Genomic DNA, 18,844 nt, shown 5'->3' with positions numbered 1-18,844 from the left:
AAAGACATAATAGTCACAGCAGTAGATCAGTTTAAAAAAAATAAAATATAGATTTTTAAAAAAAAATAATATATAGATTCAAAAAACAAAAAAGTTAGTTAAAAGCAGTAATTAACCTTGAGGAACACCGTGAATGGGAAGTAGTAATAATGAGGGGATTTTATTAGAAATAGCAACAGGTTGGGAGCGGGGAGACAGGAAGGAGTGAAACCAGTTCAAGGAATTATTGGACAGGAAAATTTTGTATAGTTTTGAGAGGAGAATTGTGTGATCAACTAAGTCAAAGAGAACAAGGGTTGTGATTTTCTGTTATTCTATTGAGAAATAGAGGTCTTAGGAAATTATTAGTAGAGCTGATTGTGTGGTAATACCAGAATGGAAAACCTGATTGGAAAAAATTAAGGAAAATATTTTGTTCAAGGAATGAGGTGAGTTGGGAATTTACCAATGTTTCCAGAGGTGTTGACTGGTCTGATAGGATAGAAATGGGCCTAAAGTCGGAAGCTATAGTGTACAATGGACCTCATTCTTTGATCTAACTTGGACGTTTTTTCAGGCTGTGAGAAAATGGAGTTTTGAAGAGAAAAATAGATGTGTAGAAGGGCAGAAAGGATGACAGGAAAGCTTATTTTTATCATTTTTACTGGGATTTTATCTTATCCAATGCCATTGATGTATGACGTAAATGATAGTAACCGAAAATGTATTATTAATATTATTACTGTTACATTTTCACCAAAAATACTTGAGGTACACCAAGTAAAGTCCTCAAGTAAAACGGCTTTAGTTATCGAGCACGCTTTTGAAAATCTATTTTGATACAGAAAATATTATTATTGAATGTTTCATTCCAAATTGTCAACTATCAGGGGCTCTGTCAACTACTGGTGATGTTACCCTGATATTTGCCATCAATAGAACATGTATATAATATAAAGAACTAATAAACCAATTTATCTTAAAATATAGATAACAATTAAAAAAATTAAATTGAAACCACGATAATGTACACTGCACTAGTTACGATAATATTAAATATTAATAATTAATAAAGATAATGATATAATTAATCTAATTTTAAACAAATATAATAACTTACACAAATATTCCTAAGAGAACTGATTTCCCTCTGCGGCAATTGAAGTGCACTCAGCATACTACTCTGTCAAATGTAAATTTGCAGTAGGTTGTATACTATCAAGGCTTGGTGGACGAAATTCTTCTGACTCTATCTTCTAGCTGGTTGCAGACACCTCCTATCCTCACGATTTGATGAACAAACTCTCACATAAAGACGACCTACGATTGGAGCCTTGAGCAAAAAATTCGTATCATAGAATTTATCGATGGACTTTTGTTTATACTTGAATATATACCTTCTCTAATAGCCATCCCCAGGCCTGAAGCATGTTAAGAACTAGACTTGTCCCATTGTCCTTTTCTAAATTAGCTATTGGTGCTGCTTTACTAACATTGCCTCTGAGAAACGCTTAAAACTATTACTCATCGTTAATAAATAATACTTGCATCTTGATAGTGGTAAAGGACTAACTATATCCACATGGAGGCTCAAATAGTCCGGTGTACTCAAAATTGCTTGAGGAGTTACAGTGGGCCTTCCAAACTTTACTCGCTGGCACGGTATGTACGACCGAAAAAGCAATCCAAACTTTCTAGAACTAGAAACCAAGAATTCTTGCAACCAAGTCTCTTTGTATGGATTTGCTTAGGGCCGAACTCACATAAACATATGCTCATAATAAGTATTCTGTAAGTTCTTATTTTGCCAAGAATTTCTTCGAAAAATACTACTAAGAAGATGTATCTAGGGGTGGTTGCACGATCTTGTTCGACATGGATAAACCGAATATTATTAAAGATACTACAGGGCAGTCCGCTAGTTTACGAAGAAGGTTGAATGCGATTTGGTGGTATTTTTGGGGTCGCTATAAATGTATTCAGAGATAATTAATTTTATCTAGTCCTATGCTGCAACCCACGATTGAATGGTAATCTTTATTAGGGTTGTTAAGCGGTTTTGAACTACCTCAAGTTTATCATTATCTTTATAAGCTCTTTGGTGAATCATTAGTCAATCACTACTATGTGCCTTCTTTCAAAAATATCAATTTGACAGTATTACTAGTTTATTTTAATTATTTATGACATGTGGAACTTTTTTGCGCGAGAAAGTTTTCCTTATGAATCGGTTGACAGAGTTGTTTCTTTTTCTGGACTTTCAGTCTTTTCTTTAAACGATGGCGTAAAAAAGGTAAATAAAATTTATTTTTCAGCTTTGGTTTACTCTATTGATATATTAGATTAATAGTTCTTGCAACATACCCTAAATAATAATCAAGTAAAAAAATATCTTAATACAATTAAATGAATTAATTTAATGTATGTATAATTTATTGTTTCTCAAAAAAATGAAGAACATCTTTAAGAATATTTATTGCAAATTATTATTTAATGAATGAAAAGTTTCATTATATAATAATGCAGTTCAGCTTTATTTAAATGGTCAAAGAAATGTTATTTATTTTATTAAATATTTTCCCTTGTTTTTACTCCTTTGTAAATGAAACAATACTTCTGTTTTGGAGTGGAGGTTTAAATCATTAGTAATCTGTCGTCAGCTATTGTATTTATGTTGCTATCTAAGAAAACCTTAATTTAATTAATAGTTTAGCCATGTTCGTGTTGTGATTTGTGTTTATTATCTTTGCATGATATGATTTGTGCAGTCACCAGAATAAATCAAAAGATGTGTTGAACAAATTAATACTTGCTGATGTTGTGTAGGTCCATTTGCTTCACCTAAATGTCAAGTAAAAATGAATAACAGAGAAGAAAGAGTCTGCCAATAAACGAAAACTTAAGGACAACCTAAGTTCTCCTCTTAAAGCTGTTTTTAATTTATCAGTATTATTAAATCTTTAATCAGATCAGCAAAATCAAACTATTTTTATAATAATGTTAAGTAATATGTAAGATATAAATGTAAATAATTGAGTTTATATCTATGTAGGCCATATTGATCCTTTTCTGTTGGCTTATTGTGCTACTGCATGATTCCAATCACTAATATGAATAATTCATGTTTCTGTAAATACAATTATTTCTCTTTGCAAAGTCAACCCGGTAATAATTTAACTAGCTGAAATTGCATTATAATTAATTATGACAAATGATGCCTGAAATCAGATTGTATCTTTTTGAATTTTATCAATAAATATTCAACTTAATGTCCCCTCCAAATGAATGAACACAAAGAAATTAGACAGCAATGATTTATTCTTCAATCTGTTTTGTTTTTTTCTATTTTGTTTTGCTTATCACAGACCAAATTGCTTCAATCCATATTTTTTTGGGGTGCTGAACAAGAATCTGAAGTTTTTCAACAAACTTTATTTGGCAAATATGAGAAATCATCTAAAAATCACAGTTTTTATTTATTTTATTTTTTTACTCACATTGCTATATGTGTAATTACACATTGCTAGTAAGTAAGAAAGTAAACCCTATCTTAAAATAAAGATGAGAAAATTATTTAATTATTTTGAATAGACAGATTATGTGTCATTGACTGGATCAATTGACAATTGCAAGGCCCAATGTCTGGTAAATAAGTTGGGTAGTATAGCACTTTCCAGTCAAGTATTTCTATATAGGTTTTGATCGGCACCCCAACTTGCAGATCAGCATTATCATGTAGGAGGATAATTTTGTTGTGTTTGGAATAGTATTGGACACATTTTTCCTTGAGATCTTGGTTCAGTCTCATTAATTGTGTTTGGTAGAGAGCTCCAGTATTAGTTTTACTTGATTTGAGCATCTCATCACGACTAGAGTCACTATACTTTAAGGTTATGCTGTTACCACATGATCAAACTTGAGATATTTATGTTTTTACATCTTTTATCTAACGGTGGAAACTTATTTGTACTTCTATATATAATAATGTAATAAAATTACAATGATACCTTTGTGTTAAGTATTATTGTCAAAGCATTGTTAGAGGCTGATAAAACAATGCCCAGGCCAAAAAAACCTTCAGAATTAGAAGAAGAAATTTGTCTTCTTCTGTTTAACAGGTAAGCAAACACATCCCCATACACTACCATGTAGGAGTGATTCTTAAGGAGTGCTCAGAGGTTTTGTTTGATTTTCTCATGCTAAGTATTTTTTGCAAGCTAAGGATAGTGGTAAAAGGTAAAATTTTTTATCTTCGAATAACCTTATGTTAATGATGTAGAATCCACCCCTTTTCATCACTTCATGGAGTGCAGGTGAGTTTTTAGTCATCTGGAACTTTCTATTTTTTTTTCTTCAGAATTTTTTATATAAAGACTACAAAAAAAAAATAAAAAAAAATAAAACCGGGTGAAATACATAAATTTAATATTCTAATCTGACAGGTAAGAAAGATCCCATTCAACTCTAGTTTAAGTAGATGACAGTATTCCTCCGAGTCCTGATATTTGGAGTGCAAAGCTGTGTAGATTAAACATGTCTAGTTGGAGGTTGGTGAATGTGAATGGAATGGCCCAAAAAGAGCTGAAAGGATATAATATGAAATATAAATATCCAAGAGAACCTATAAATCAGACTTATCAGTAAAATAAAAATTAGTTGGCCTTATAATTAAATATAGTGGGAGATCTTTTGGCTGATATAAGCCTAAGCAGAGGGAAGAAATCCACCTGGTAAAATGAAGTCTAATATATATTTCTGAGAAAATAAAAATATTTCAAAGATCCTCACCTCTTTTAGTTAGAAAAAGAATTAATATCTTGTTTCCAACTTCTATAAATATATTGAATAGATTTAAAAATTGCAATTGAATCTGAAATCTATTTACCAGGTGCAAATATTAATACTTCTACTCTTAGATTTTTTAAAAAGTAAATACTGTTATTTTTTCATTTTATTTTTGTATATTTTTTAAAAATTTGTATTTCTTTAAAATTACCTTTAAGTTATCAACTATTAATTGTCTTTTCATCATCTATTTTTAATTCTTTCAATTTATTTCAAAACCTGTGATAAAAATGAAATTATCAAAGGTGTATTATTTAATTGCAAATTTACCAGTATTCCTTGGCATAATTTGATTGGATCTGTTTGAGAACTAATCTTTTCTTGTATAAATAAGCTGTTATCAATTTATGTGTTTATTTACTTATTCTGTAAAGATTAAATGAGTGTTTTTATTTCAGGGGACTGGCGAAAAAGTAAGCATTTTCACTTATAATAAAAAATCAGGGAATCAAGAATTATTAGAACATGCCAGATCAGCAGTTAAACGATTAAAAACCCTTAAACATCCAGCAATTCTAACTTATTTGCACAGTTACGAGGTAGGATTTATTTAATTTCTTAAAAAATCTTGTTATCTTATAAGTTACATTGATTTTAGAAGTATTGAACTACTAATTACTTTGTAATAGTTTCGATTAATATAAGTAATGTAGCTAGTAATTAGGAACTATTGATTATTAATAATTACATCAATATGCCTTCACAAATGAAGATATTTCATTGATGCCACCTTTTTTGTATTAACTAAAGTTTGTTATTGTCGGATAATTATTTCTGTATCAATAATATTAAAAAGAGCATAAACTTATGCTTTTATTTTGCCTGGGTAGTACAAACTTTTTCAGTTCCCAGTCTATAAATATGAAGTTTCTATACATATTTTCAGCTTTTATTTTTCTGTGGAAAATCAAAAAGCTGAAGAAGCATATGTCATTTATCAAAATATTTAGGAAGACAAACCCATTGTCACATAAGCAAGAGAGGAATCGAAAACTGTTAATGTTTAATGTTTGTGCTAGTTGATCTGTTGAATTAAAAGATCATAAGAAAACTGATATGGGATGATTTTAACTTCATTGGGAAGTATAATTAAGGTGTAGAACAGCTAACTAAACATGTTTTTCCTGATCATAACTGATTTAGACCAAATTACTAGGCCACACTACAAAAATAATGCTTCACAAATAGTGACTAAGGCATGCGAAGCATGCCTGCTCAAAAATGCAGTTATAAAAAAGAGTGCTTCGAGAAAATGATTCCAACATATATTCTTGGACTGATAAAGAAAATAAAACTTTCTGTCTGCGTTGAAATACTGAGTTTAACTGGGAAAACTAGGATTTAAATCTTCCAATTTGATCAGATTGCATAGACGAAAATGGCTTGATCGCATCATTAAGATGGAAGATTGCTGGGGCCAGTCAAGAGCATAAAAAAATACTCCAGATCAAGGGAAAGACTCAGATCACATTGGAGGAATGATGTTCTTATGGACCTGAGAAAGGCAGGACTTATCACAACACATGCTGCAGATAGGATCAGCTGGGACTAAATGATCGACCAAGCTAAGTTAAATCATGTCTCTCTTTTGCTATTTACCATAGTATCCTCCTATTTAAGTAGTAGTCTGCCTCTTTCTCTTCTCTGGTAGAACTTCCAGTTGGGTAACTTTCCTGCACTATCATCTTCCACCATTCTGGCAATGTGTCTTATCCCAACACTGTCTTTGAGCTTGATGTGTTTCATAGCATTTTTATCTCCATATGAATTATAGATCTCACTGTTCTTCCTCCTTCATGAATATGTGACAAAGAATCTTCTTGTCAAAAATAATCTCCTTCTCTTCCGCCGAACTGCTCTTAAGCCAAACATTGTGACAGTTCAGGTCTCTGATCCTTTGGTAAGAACAGGTCTGATAAGCATCTTGTATAGGAGACATTTTGTGTGGCAGGATAAGGCTGAACTTCTCAGGTTAGGGAAGCAGTAAGTAGTTAAGTTTTGCCTTTGTTCACTACATTAACTGGTTCTTTAGGTTATTTGTATTTATAAACCTTTAAAATAATAAATGTTTTTCCTCTCAATCTATGTTTCTATTCTAATTAATCCAAACATGCTTATGACAATACAACTTAAATATAATTTGTGAGAAATAAATATATTTGTGCATTTGTAAATATATACTAGATAGAAAGAGCTACTTATTTATGATGTACAACTAATTCTGTTTTTAACAATATATTCTTATGGACCCAATTTCAAAAGAAAAATTGTACTTTCATTGTCCCTAGTGAGTAATAATTTGTTTTAGGATGAAAACGTGATTCACATTGTTACCAACCGTTGTACCCCTTTGTTAGTTTATCTAAAAACATTGGGTACAGAGGAAAGTGGAGAAATGTATTTGAAATGGGGATTAGCAACAATTGGGGTAAGTGTAATAAATGTCTTAAGTACTATTTATTTCAATATTTTCTCTCTCTATTCCCTTTATACTGTTAGAAATGGAATGGCCTCCTCAGTTCATCTTCTGTTCATACTTCTTTTAGAACCATTCTTCAAATTTAATCCATAGAGTATTCATTTGTCATTATGGATAAACCTTTGACATGTCTGCCAACAGAGCATTTCCCATCATTCACACTTCCATTAACATCTAAGTTTTTCTGTAATTCCCCATCCTAGACTTGGGTTTTTACTTTTCATTCTTTATTAAATTAAATTTTTGTTATAAATCAATTATTAAAATGAATATTTTTTCCTATTGTAATATAGTATTATGAGAATATGTTTAATTCTTCTTCAATCTTCCTATTCAAATGGCCAAGTCTGGAAATGACAAAATAAATTCAGTGATATTCCTGAGATCCTCCAGGTCGCTGTACAGCTTGGTCACCAAGTCAATAGCTTCAGGCCATCTCTGCTTCTGGTTTTCCTCCATTAGGACATATGTTTGGAAAATGTGCTCGGCTGTCTCTTCTCCCCTTCCACATTCACACAGAGCCGGTTATGTCCAGTTCTTAAACGAAATATCATATTAAATATTTTTACTTATATCAATTTTGGTTGACTGTTTCTGATAAATATTAAAGACCATAGTATTTTCAAGGTACTCACAAGCTTTTTTACTATTATCATTTCAATTATATCCTGTTAATGAATCAAGGGAACAATATACTTCATTAATTTACAAGACTGTTGTTCTTATGAAAGAAAACTTCAATTTAAAATATTTCATTCTAGAATATGAATTTTTGGATGCTATCAGAATTTAAACACTCTGTAAATAAATTTTTTCTGCTTCATGTGTACTATCAATTCCAAACTAGATTTCGTATTTAGGTCTATAAAAAATAGATATGACCGAATGATGAGCTAATGATTTTTTGTAGGTCAAAGCCATGATGTGTTTTGTACATTTCTAAGCCTCGCCCCGGTTAGTTTGGATGTGTTTATGATGTTTTATTTTGTTTATTAGTTTATTTTTAAGTTTCTTTATTTTGCTTATTTATTTACTTTTATTTCATTTATTAATTTTTTCACTGTAAATATTTATAAATGTTTATTTAAATCACAATTAATTGTTCTCCTTAAATGAGACCGATTGTAAACATTTCACAATAAAAACAGTATCAAATAAAAAAATTGTTGTTCTTGTATATTAAATATACTTTCAGTAATGTTTTGCTGTTCTTAGGAAGCGGTTGCATTTCTAAACCATGCCGACTTGCGTCACAATAATATCTTCCATGGATCTGTTTTTGTTAATGATCATGGCTGTTGGCAACTTGGAGATGTTGGATATATTACCCCTCTGAAATCAAGCTATCCATATAAACTCACAGAAGCAATCAGGAAGTATAATCCACCAGAAGAAATGCTTAAATCTTCAGTTTGGTAATCTTGTATTTTTAATTCCTTACTTTAAGATGATTTATATACATTAGGTTATTCATTGTGAGTCTTCAATCTCTTATTTCTTCATTTATTTATTGGCAACCCCCATAGAGAGTTAGCCTGTACTGTATATTGTTAAATATTCTTTCTTCATATAATAGGATATATTCCTGGTAACCTGAGAATTTAAGATACGTTTGTGCCATATTACTGTCACAAAGTGTTTTTCAGCATCTGATTGCATTACCTCGAATTACCCTTGTGCAGTTAGACTCTTAACCTCCCCTCTCTCTTGATAACCATAATTTCTGTACAAATCTAGAAATTAATACTCTCAGTTCAAAAATTACTGCTGAATATCTCAACTTTATCTTAATTATGTGAGAAGTTGATTTGCTGTTCCAAACAGTATAGTTTTTATATTTATTTGCTTGATTCTTCAGTTTCATATACAAGGTTAGAGGCACCTTTGTCTGAATTGTGTGGTTATATCTGTTGATAAAGTTTGTTGTCCTTTAAAAACTCAAACAGCTTCTTCCAATTTTCTGGCAGTAAGGCTTGACATTGTCTGGGACCGTGGACCAAAAACAACACCAAGCTTCCTTGCATTGGTTCAGGACTGATTTATTGTAGTCATAGTATGTGCATGTATGGTATGTGTTGTAATGGAAGTATGGTGCATGCTTCTTTGGCTGCTATGTCAGCCAGTTCATTACCCATATCTGCATGACGAGGAACCCGCAGGAAGTTAATTTTTTTTTTTAGATGGCATGCAGCTTGGAGGAAAACACTTGATGAAAGTGGGAGGAAGACTGTAGTGTATGGTCATAGGTACCTCTACTGAACACCCAACATAATCTAGGTATTGTGTCTCACCAGTATAGATACATGTACAGCCCCCGTAGCTAGAGAGAAGACTTAAGAAGTATTGTTTGAGTACTTCAGAGGGTTAGATGATTTATCAATGGATTTCAAGGAAAAATCAAAAGCAGCTGTTTTGTTTATTCATGGAGGTAATGGATTGTGGAATGATAAATATAACTTTGGCAGGGTGCAATAGAAATTGGATAGGGGAAGAAAGCTGGAGAGGCTACTAGATAATTTGCACTGCATCATCAATTTTTTTTTAGGAAGCCTAGAAACTTCAGCAAAAGGTTGCATAGTTCTAGTGGCCACTTAGGCCTTCTAGAGTAAGCTGCTAATAGGACTAGTTTTGAAGGACCTGGTTGCCCTAGAGATCATCTCATAGTGTACTGGGTCTAGTTTTTTTAGTACTTTCTTTGAAACATCCTCATAAACTTCTCAGCCCTAATCAATCACTGGCCTTATTAAGCACCGATATAACATGAACAGGTAAGCCCTATCACATCCATAGGTTGAATTGGAAATTACTTTTAGAACATTAAATGTTGTTTACAGCTTATCTACATGTAATTTCCATGGCAACCGGGAATCAAAGATCACCCTAAGGTGTCTGATAGAATTTAGGTTGCTAAGTGTCGGTTCCTGAGATGTACTGTAAATGTTTGAGGACATCCCTGAATTCTGCAAAAATGAACTGCGGATGACTTTGACTGGCTGAAACTAAAGACACAGCTTGTTCTCGTTTCAGGAATTTTTCCAAATTCTAAGAGGTTGTCTTAGCAAAGGTCTTACCTTCTGATACTGGGTCCTTTACTTCCTTTTTGATACTTATACTGGTGGTTGCACTAGAACTCAGATTCTTGGAATGCATCATTACAGAGAAAAACAAAGACAAGTTTCTCGAGTAAATACCTAGTAAAGATTGATCAATTTGGAGCTATATGTTATTATAATAATTCCAGCTGGTCTCTCTCTAGTTTTTATTAACATATTCTGTTCTAAAAAATACATAAATCTATTGCTTCTAAAGTATTGTGGAGATGTTTCAAGGAAATTGCAGTGGTGATGTTTTCGAAGTACATTAAGAAAATACAAACTAAACCTTTACTACTTCCATTTTAGATTGGCTATCTTTTATGGGGATGGAACATGTTGATCCATAAACCTAAGCTGCTGTTAGCCCAGCAGAAATCAAATGGAGAAAATCTTAGTCTTAAAGAGTAAACAGTATTCATTCTGGGTTATTTTGGAAATATCTTGTACTTCTAATCAACACTCTTATCCACTATAATCCCTACTTGGAGTATTTTAACTCAGCAGCAACTTGGGTCACTTCTTTGTGTCACATTTTTCATTCCGTGGTACCACCTCAAAATAAAAGTCAACCTACCCAGGTCAAAATCGAACCTGTGCTGCTGCAGACTCGAGGTTTTTAAGGTGATACCTCAACTTAGATTTATTATTTCAGTCATCCCTCCTCTTCCATGACATATGATTTAGTATGAAAATACTTCATATAAATTTTATGCAACATTCTTTATTCAAAATATTCTGTATAAATATTTTACAAATTTACCACTATTGTTTTAGGACCATTGATAATTGGGGCTTAGGTTTACTACTTTGGGAGACTTTCAATGATGAATTAGATTCTATAAGGAGTCTTGCTAAACCAAAAAAGGTAATATGAATAATATAAAAGGAATAAATTTGATTAAAATGAAGTGTTGCCACACATTTTTTTTTTTTTTTTTCCAGTAATGAAGTTTGTATATTGTATGTTTTAGAATATATTAATTTTAGTTGACATTTATACTTTTTTCCCATAAAACTATCAAGTCTGCCCAAAATGTTTCCAACCTTTTTTAGAATAGAAGAGGGGTGACTACCAACCTCTTAAGCTGATAATTCTTGTCCCAAATACCAACCATTAATCGGGATCAGCAACATGTTTTCAGCCACTTGTTGGATCTAAATCATGATTCAGATTTTGTAAACTTAAAACAATTTTAAAATTTTGTATTGAAACCATAGCACTTTCTCTGTTATAATAAATTTCTAATAAACAAAATAAATATTTAAAGATGATATTCTGTTATGTATAGTGTGTACTGATGGACTGAAAATAAAAGTTCTATATTTTGAAAGTTTTGTGTCTTGAAGAACTTAATGAGTTTTGAGAAATATTTTATGACAGTTTCCCTTAACTCATATCATTTCTCACATTCAACTTGGAAAATATTTTGAATTTATAAGAAATGTGATACCATATCACACATTCCTCTTCCCTCTTAAGTTGTGTATTCACTTGACCATTTGCCTTAAAAGAATGTTTGGGCCAAATGAAGAGAGGAGAGGTTGCATAATCATGCCATTAGCATAACCAAACCAAAACATTAGCAATGAGCCACTGTGACTGACCTATTGTTGGCCAAACAAGACCCATTCTGTGCTAGGGATGTAAATATTGAATAAATTTGTATTTGTATATTGTATTGATAGTTTTTAAATACATTGAAAAAATAAATAGTTCAATATATCAATATAAAAAAAAGTTGTTTTATTGGGACTATATATTTTTAATCTTTAAAAAAGAGAAGAAGGGGAAGAGGGTTTACATTGAATTAAAGGCTAGAGAAATATAAATTAATAAATCTTAGATTCTTAACTACAAAAATTAAGTATTTATATGTTTTTTAATAAATTATATTCATACCACAAAAAATACTTAGGAGTAGAGGTAGAATTAATTAATTTGTTCAAATATGAAAAAAAAATCTAGAAAAGTCACTAAAGCAATCAACTTGAACAGCCCTGATGAAGCCCTAGAAAGTGGGGTGAAACATCAGAAAATAAATAGTTGTTAATTATTTTTATTTCTCTTTTGACCTCAGGTTTGCGGTTCTTCCATGCAACCATCTTCTCCATAATTTAAAATAAAATCTGGTGTGGTTCATGCAACTTTCTCTTACCACTCTGCTTACCTCCCCAAATTGTGTGTAAATTGGTTTGCTCATATTGAAGTTATTGCTGTTTTTGTTATTTCAAAAAAAAAAAAAATAACTTTTTAAAAAATAGAAAAAAAAGACCAGAGAAAGCGAAAATTATGAACAAAATTTTTTTTATTTTTCTGTTGCTATAAAAATTCGAATTTTAGTGTTTCTTGAGGTGAGAATAATGAATATAAGTTTGGCCTTACAAAAATACAACAGTTTATCAAAGTTAATGAAGCTGCTGCAATCAAGAAAGTTCAGGTGGTTCTGGCTCTTTCCGTCTAAATCAGATGCTTCTATTTAAGCCCTGTTGGACTATTTCAATGATGAAGAGACCTAGCTGGTATTAAAGACCATTTAATTCTACATTGACGTGGTGAGTTTAATCAAAATCATTTAAGTCATTTTAGAGAAAATCAAAAAATGTAAAAAATCGATTATATATTGTGGCGCTTTTGGATGAGCACATACCAGCTCTAGCACAGGCCAGAGCTCCCTGCAAAGTCTCCAGGTTCTGACAAGTCCAAGTTAAGGTCCATCAGCTAGCAGTTGCCCGGTTCTTCATAGATGGTGGTAATACTAGTACCAATAGATGGCTCCTCCTTGGCTATTGTGATAATAAATACTCTCCCTCCACCTCCCCCTAGTCAAATGCCTTCCAAAACATAAAACTAAGGCCTGTGGACTGAATGCATGGTTTTATACCAAGTCACTTTTATGAGAAAAAGCTGCAAGTAGACAATAGTCATAATGTTAATATATATAAAGAGAATGAGTTGCTTATTGATCAGTCATGAAAGCTTCCCTGGAGTCTACTCATTCAGGAAAGTTTATTATCAGGATGATAGCAAAGTTGTGAAAAGCAATCAGTTATCTTTGATATTGGTACCAATACTGTGTGTTAAGCCACCTCAAATCAACTCTGTCTCTTTGTAGGAAAGCTTAACAAAAAAAAACAAAAGAAACGCTGGCTCGGATTGAAACATTTATTTGTCAATACAAACAAAATAAATAAAAAAAATTAAAAAAAAAGAAACCTTCTAATAATATAGAACAAAATTAGAATTTAAAATTAAGTCCTTCGATTTTAGAAAAATTACAATTAAAAAAAAACAAAATTGCTAGTTACAATTTATTTTTACAAACTGATAAACTCCGATGGGTCGGGGTCCTGAAGTCTGTTCCAAAAGGTCTGAGGCAATGTTCTCAATCCACATCGGTGGGCCCAAATCACGCAGTGGTCTGGTGACTGGAGTAAAGCGATTGGGCGACTGAACTTAGCCCACAACTTGTTGTATTGTTGTGGCAAATAATTCCATTGGCTGGTATTTCACTACCACCTACACACGTGTAATTCTCTTCATTTAAACAAGCCAACTTCCAACCAAAAGACATTAAAATATGTTATTAAATCTATTTATAAAGCATTTACATTTTAATTAATATACATGGCGTTAACATACTGCCAACCAATATTTGTCTTGGGACAAAAATTCAAGTTTAGTTTACAGCCTTTGTACAATTATTAAGCTGAGGAAAGCAATGAGGCCAATTTTGTGACTGGTCGAACAAAATCCCCCCTCAAGGTTTTTAATTTGACCACCCTTACTACTCCATCAGGTCCAGGAAAACATTCTATAATTCTCCCAGTTGGCTATTGTAAAGGTGGGATATTCGGTTCCTTCAATAGGACTAACTCGTTAAGAGAAACATTTGTTCTATTATTTGCCCATTTCACCTTTTGGTGAAAACCGTTTAGGTAATCATGTTTCCATCTTTTCCAAATATCTTGGATATATTTATAAACAAGTTGCCACCGAGACAACCAGTTCATGGGAACATCGTCGTAACAATTTTCTGGAACTGCTAGGTGAGGGGCACCTATTATAAAATCTCCTGGTATCAAAACCTTAAGATCATCAAGAGATGATGACAGAGGATATAGTGGCCTCGAGTTCAATACTGATTCTATTCTAGTGATTAGAGTATTAAATTCCTCAAGTGTCAGTACATGATCCCCAACCACCCAGAACATATGATGCTTTAGATTTTACACCCGCTTCCCAGATTTCTCCAAAATGAGGAGCTGAGTGGGGTATGAATTCCCATTCTATTTTAAGTGTATGAAGATGGGAGGTAATTTTATTTTGAACGTCTTTTTTTGTAAGCCTCAAATATATATCCGTGGGATGTCTGTTTGCGTCAATGAAATTAGTCCCTCTGTCAGATTAGACTTTGGAAGGAAGACCTCTCTGGGAAACGAACCTATTTAAACATGCTATAAAGGTTTCAGTGGTAAGTTGAATCACAAGTTCAAGGTGGACAGCTCTGGTACTCAAACACACGAATAAGCAAACATAAGATTTAAATCGAATACCTTTTCGCTGCATAAACTCTTTTATAAGAAATGGGCCAGCGGAATTAATTCCAGTAATAATAAACAGTCTTCCTTGTTCGAATCTAGAGGATGAGAGATCAGACATTAAAGGTGTAAAGCCTTTGGTGCGGAACCTATTACATCTAACACATTTGTGCACTCTTGAACGAATAATTTGTCTCCCAGAGATGATCCAATAATTTTGCTGTAGGAGAGAATGTAAAAGTTGTGGACCAGGATGAAGGTATATATTGTGATAGTGGTCAATAATCAATTTAGTCAGGTGTGACTTCGACGGAAGTAATATAGGGTGTTTGGTGCTGTAAGGCAAAGGACTATTTTTCAATTGACCAGCCCCCCTAATGATTCCCTCAATGGAAGGAGAAAGATGTTGTGTGTTTCTTTTTACCTCTCTAGAATCCAATGAGAAATGGTACCTCTGTAGACATCTAATTAGTATCTTAGTACCTTTGTTAATTTCAACTAAGGTTAAAGGTCCATAAGTCCTCATAGTCACAGGGACCCTAATGTTTCGCATGAACAGATACATGTTAGTAAATGTCCTACATAACTTTCCAAATGATATGATCCATTCCATTAATTGAATGAAATAAGTGTTCGATGTGCGACTATACAAAACAATAGCGTTTGGTTTCATTTCTGGGACCGACACTGGTTCAAACATATTAATGTCAGGCCAATCTGAAAGGTCAGAGTTCAACCATTTTGGTCCGTGCCATTACAAGTTATTTGGTACTGATCCCCTGGAAGCAATATCGGCTGGATTATAGTTGGACGACACTAGGTACCAATCACTTGAAGATGTCAAATCCAAAATCTGAGTGATTCTGTTTTCCACAAAAGTTTTCAATTTGTGAGGAGATAGCCGAAGCCATCTTAGTACGATGGTCAAGTAGGAGAAAAAGTAGCTGGACTTTACGGTGAATTGTTCAATAAATGTAGAAATAGATCTCCTGGTTTGGGCCAGCAAGAGCGCTACGCACAAATCTAATCTCGGGTTAGATGTAGCCTTCAAGGTAGCTAAACGAGTTTTCGAATAATTACATGCATTTCTATATGACCATTGTCATACTGAACTCTCAAATAGATCGTTGCAGAATATCCCATCTCTGATGCATCGGCGAATCCCACTAAAGCTACATGGATAGATTTTTTGGGGAGCATGCACCGAAGTATTCGGATGGGGCGTAAGAGCAACAGAGAATTGAAGAATTCTTTATAACCTCCTACTGTTGCTATTGGAAGAGGACTGTCCTTTAGGCTCCACAGTTGTTGCAAATAATATTTTGCCCTAAAGCTGACTGGATACCCAAGTGGATCGTACATTCGGCAACATCAGACATGATGCCTCTTTTGGTTAATATTAATTTAAAATTTGGAATATTGTAAGATAGGCAATCAGTTACCGGATCCCACTGCATCCCCAATACTTTGATGGATTGATTATTATATGGCTCCGAAAATCGTAATGTCTCTTGCTGGCTATCGTTCAAGGAACTTAACAGTTCTGGAGTGTTGCTCATCCATTTTTTCATGGTGAACCCTCCCTTTCTAAGTAACTTAATTAACTCTTTCTGAAGTTCGAGGGCTTCATCAAGAGAACTCGCTCCAGTAAGGATGTCATCCACATATATATTATCTTTCAGAGCAAATGATGCTTTCAGGTAGGAGGATCCCTCATCGAGCACCAACTGATGAATTACCCTTATAGCTAAGAATGGTGAGCAAGACAGCCCAAAAGTGACACGGTTTGATTGATATTCCCTAATTGATTCAGATGAATGAAATTGGAATAAAAAATGTTGATAGGGTACATCATCTGGGTGTATAAGTATTTGAAGGTACATCTGGCATATATCTTAGGCCTTGACGTATGGGAATCTACGAAAATTAAGCAGTACATGCCTAATGTCCAATTGTAACTTAGGACCTATAACAAGATGATCGTTCAAGGAATCAAGTTCGGCAGAGAATGAGGCATCAAAAACTATTCGAATTTTAGAATATGAATTATTTTTCATTACACAGTGGTGTGGAAGCAAAATTAGATGGAGCAATAGCCTCTGAAACATAATTGGCTTCCGATTATTCCAGAATTGCGTTGCAATAGCTTTCTTTCAGTTTTGGCAATTTATTCAAAGGGTGCTCTAATTTTAGAAATCGATTTAAGGCGGGTTTGTAATAATTACCAAGGTTTGGAGAAGTTGAATCTTTGAAAGGTAACCGGACAATATAGCGGCCATTTGAATCTCTTGAGTGGGTTGTATGGAAATATTCTTCTGCTACATTTTGTGGATCAATTTTCACAATTGGGAAAACTGTTTCTATCTCCCAAAATTTCTCTATTGCTTCAGTGAGTCACAAGGAAGTGGGAATTGACAGATAATTAATGCAATTTCTCCGTTGAATCCAAGTTGGGTGTTGATGACCTATGATACCCAGCCAACTAATGTTTTTGAGAGGATCGGGGTAAACCTTACTTACACACTCCCCTGATAGAATTTGTCCGAATAAATCAACGCCTAATAAAAAATCAATGGGACCTGGTTTTCCAAACACTTTATCAGCCAAGTTATATTTTTGAAAATGTTCGTGAATCATATTGGGGATTGGACATGAAGGTATCTTATCCGTTATCTTCAAAATAATCACGGCATTTGTTTTAAGACTTGGATGGAGTGAGTGTTGGGGCACTAAGGTGCAACACACCTGAAAATTCCCACCTTTAATCTGGTTATCTCCGAAGTCATGCAAAGGCTGGGGGTTAACACTCCGCTCTAAACCTAAACTACACAGGCTGATGTAATAAACGACTGTTGTGATCCACAGTCGATCCAAATTCTTATGGTCAAGCATTGCCCATTACAGTCCTCAATTTGAGCTATCGCAGTACTTAATAGGACTGAGAAACTGGACTCGGATAATGATGACAGAATTGAACCCTTTGTGTCCCTAGTTTTCTTGTCAAAACCTGGCATATTTTCTGGGGAAGGATCTCGCTCTAATACATCATTATTTTAGGAAGATGAAGAAACAGTAGTAACTTTCTCACCCGTGTCATTCTTCCGCCTATTAGTAGATATTGGAAAACGCAACAATGAATGATGACGCATTTCACATTTATTACAAGAGCCAGGGGAAGTGCATCTATTGGTATAATGACTGGGCAATAAACAGTTGTAGTATAAATTTAGTGGTCATATTTTATCTAACTGTTGTTTAGGTTCCATTGAGTGAAAGCGCTGGCATCTATACAAACAATATTTTTCTCGGCATAAAGGGCAATTATTATGCATCATGGACCCATTTCTAGACATTAAAACCGTCCAATTTATTACTATTTTCGATAACAGACTGGTTGGCGGCGGTTGTTTCCCCTGTAATCCCAGAAGTCACTGCCTCATAATACATATTTCTAGTCTCGGATCGTAAAGCATCAAATCGCGAGATCGCTTTTTCTTCTAAAATTGTAGCTAGAGATTTTGCCTCTTTAAAACATCCCTGAAATTTATCAAAAGCAATATCTAACCTAGATAATCAGGCTGTAAATAAATTTAATTTCCCAGAATTTTCTGAACAGGAATACCCTATATCCCGCGTATCTTGAGCTAAATCTAATAATTCATCTTCAAGCTCAGATAATTCAATTTTATTTTTATCAACTTTTGGCGCCATTACTTACCTTACAAAAAAAAAATTAATAAAATTATCTTCCACAAACTTCACTATTCAAAATTATTAAATTACAAATAATTAATACAAATTTTATATCCTAGGCTAGAGAACCAAAGTTATGAACAAATTTACAACTAAATGTTCATATCCTGGGACCAAAAGACCAAAATTATATTAAAATTTATAAATATATATG

At 33.2% G+C, this 18,844-nt stretch overlaps 1 protein-coding gene across 1 annotated transcript in view; it reads left to right on the top strand.

Annotated features, from left to right (window-relative positions):
• Window positions 1-2,079: 2,079 nt before the first annotated feature.
• LOC106688287 (N-terminal kinase-like protein) overlaps window positions 2,080-18,844 on the top strand; it is a 52,258-nt gene continuing 35,493 nt past the window's right edge. Inside the window, exons 1-5 of the mRNA XM_014432675.3 lie at window positions 2,080-2,272; window positions 5,223-5,363; window positions 7,133-7,252; window positions 8,519-8,718; window positions 11,173-11,263. Of these exons, the coding sequence (XP_014288161.1) occupies window positions 2,168-2,272; window positions 5,223-5,363; window positions 7,133-7,252; window positions 8,519-8,718; window positions 11,173-11,263 (657 nt within the window). The 5' untranslated portion in view covers window positions 2,080-2,167. The remainder of the gene's footprint in view (window positions 2,273-5,222; window positions 5,364-7,132; window positions 7,253-8,518; window positions 8,719-11,172; window positions 11,264-18,844) is intronic.

The sequence above is a fragment of the Halyomorpha halys genome, unplaced genomic scaffold (assembly GCF_000696795.3).
Source record: "Halyomorpha halys isolate HHAL.00 unplaced genomic scaffold, Hhal_1.1 Scaffold1099.1, whole genome shotgun sequence".
In the NCBI taxonomy this organism is placed as follows: Eukaryota; Metazoa; Arthropoda; class Insecta; order Hemiptera; family Pentatomidae; genus Halyomorpha; species Halyomorpha halys.
The sequence above is the reverse complement of the archived record's forward strand: the minus strand, read 5'-3'. Positions and strand labels throughout refer to the sequence as shown.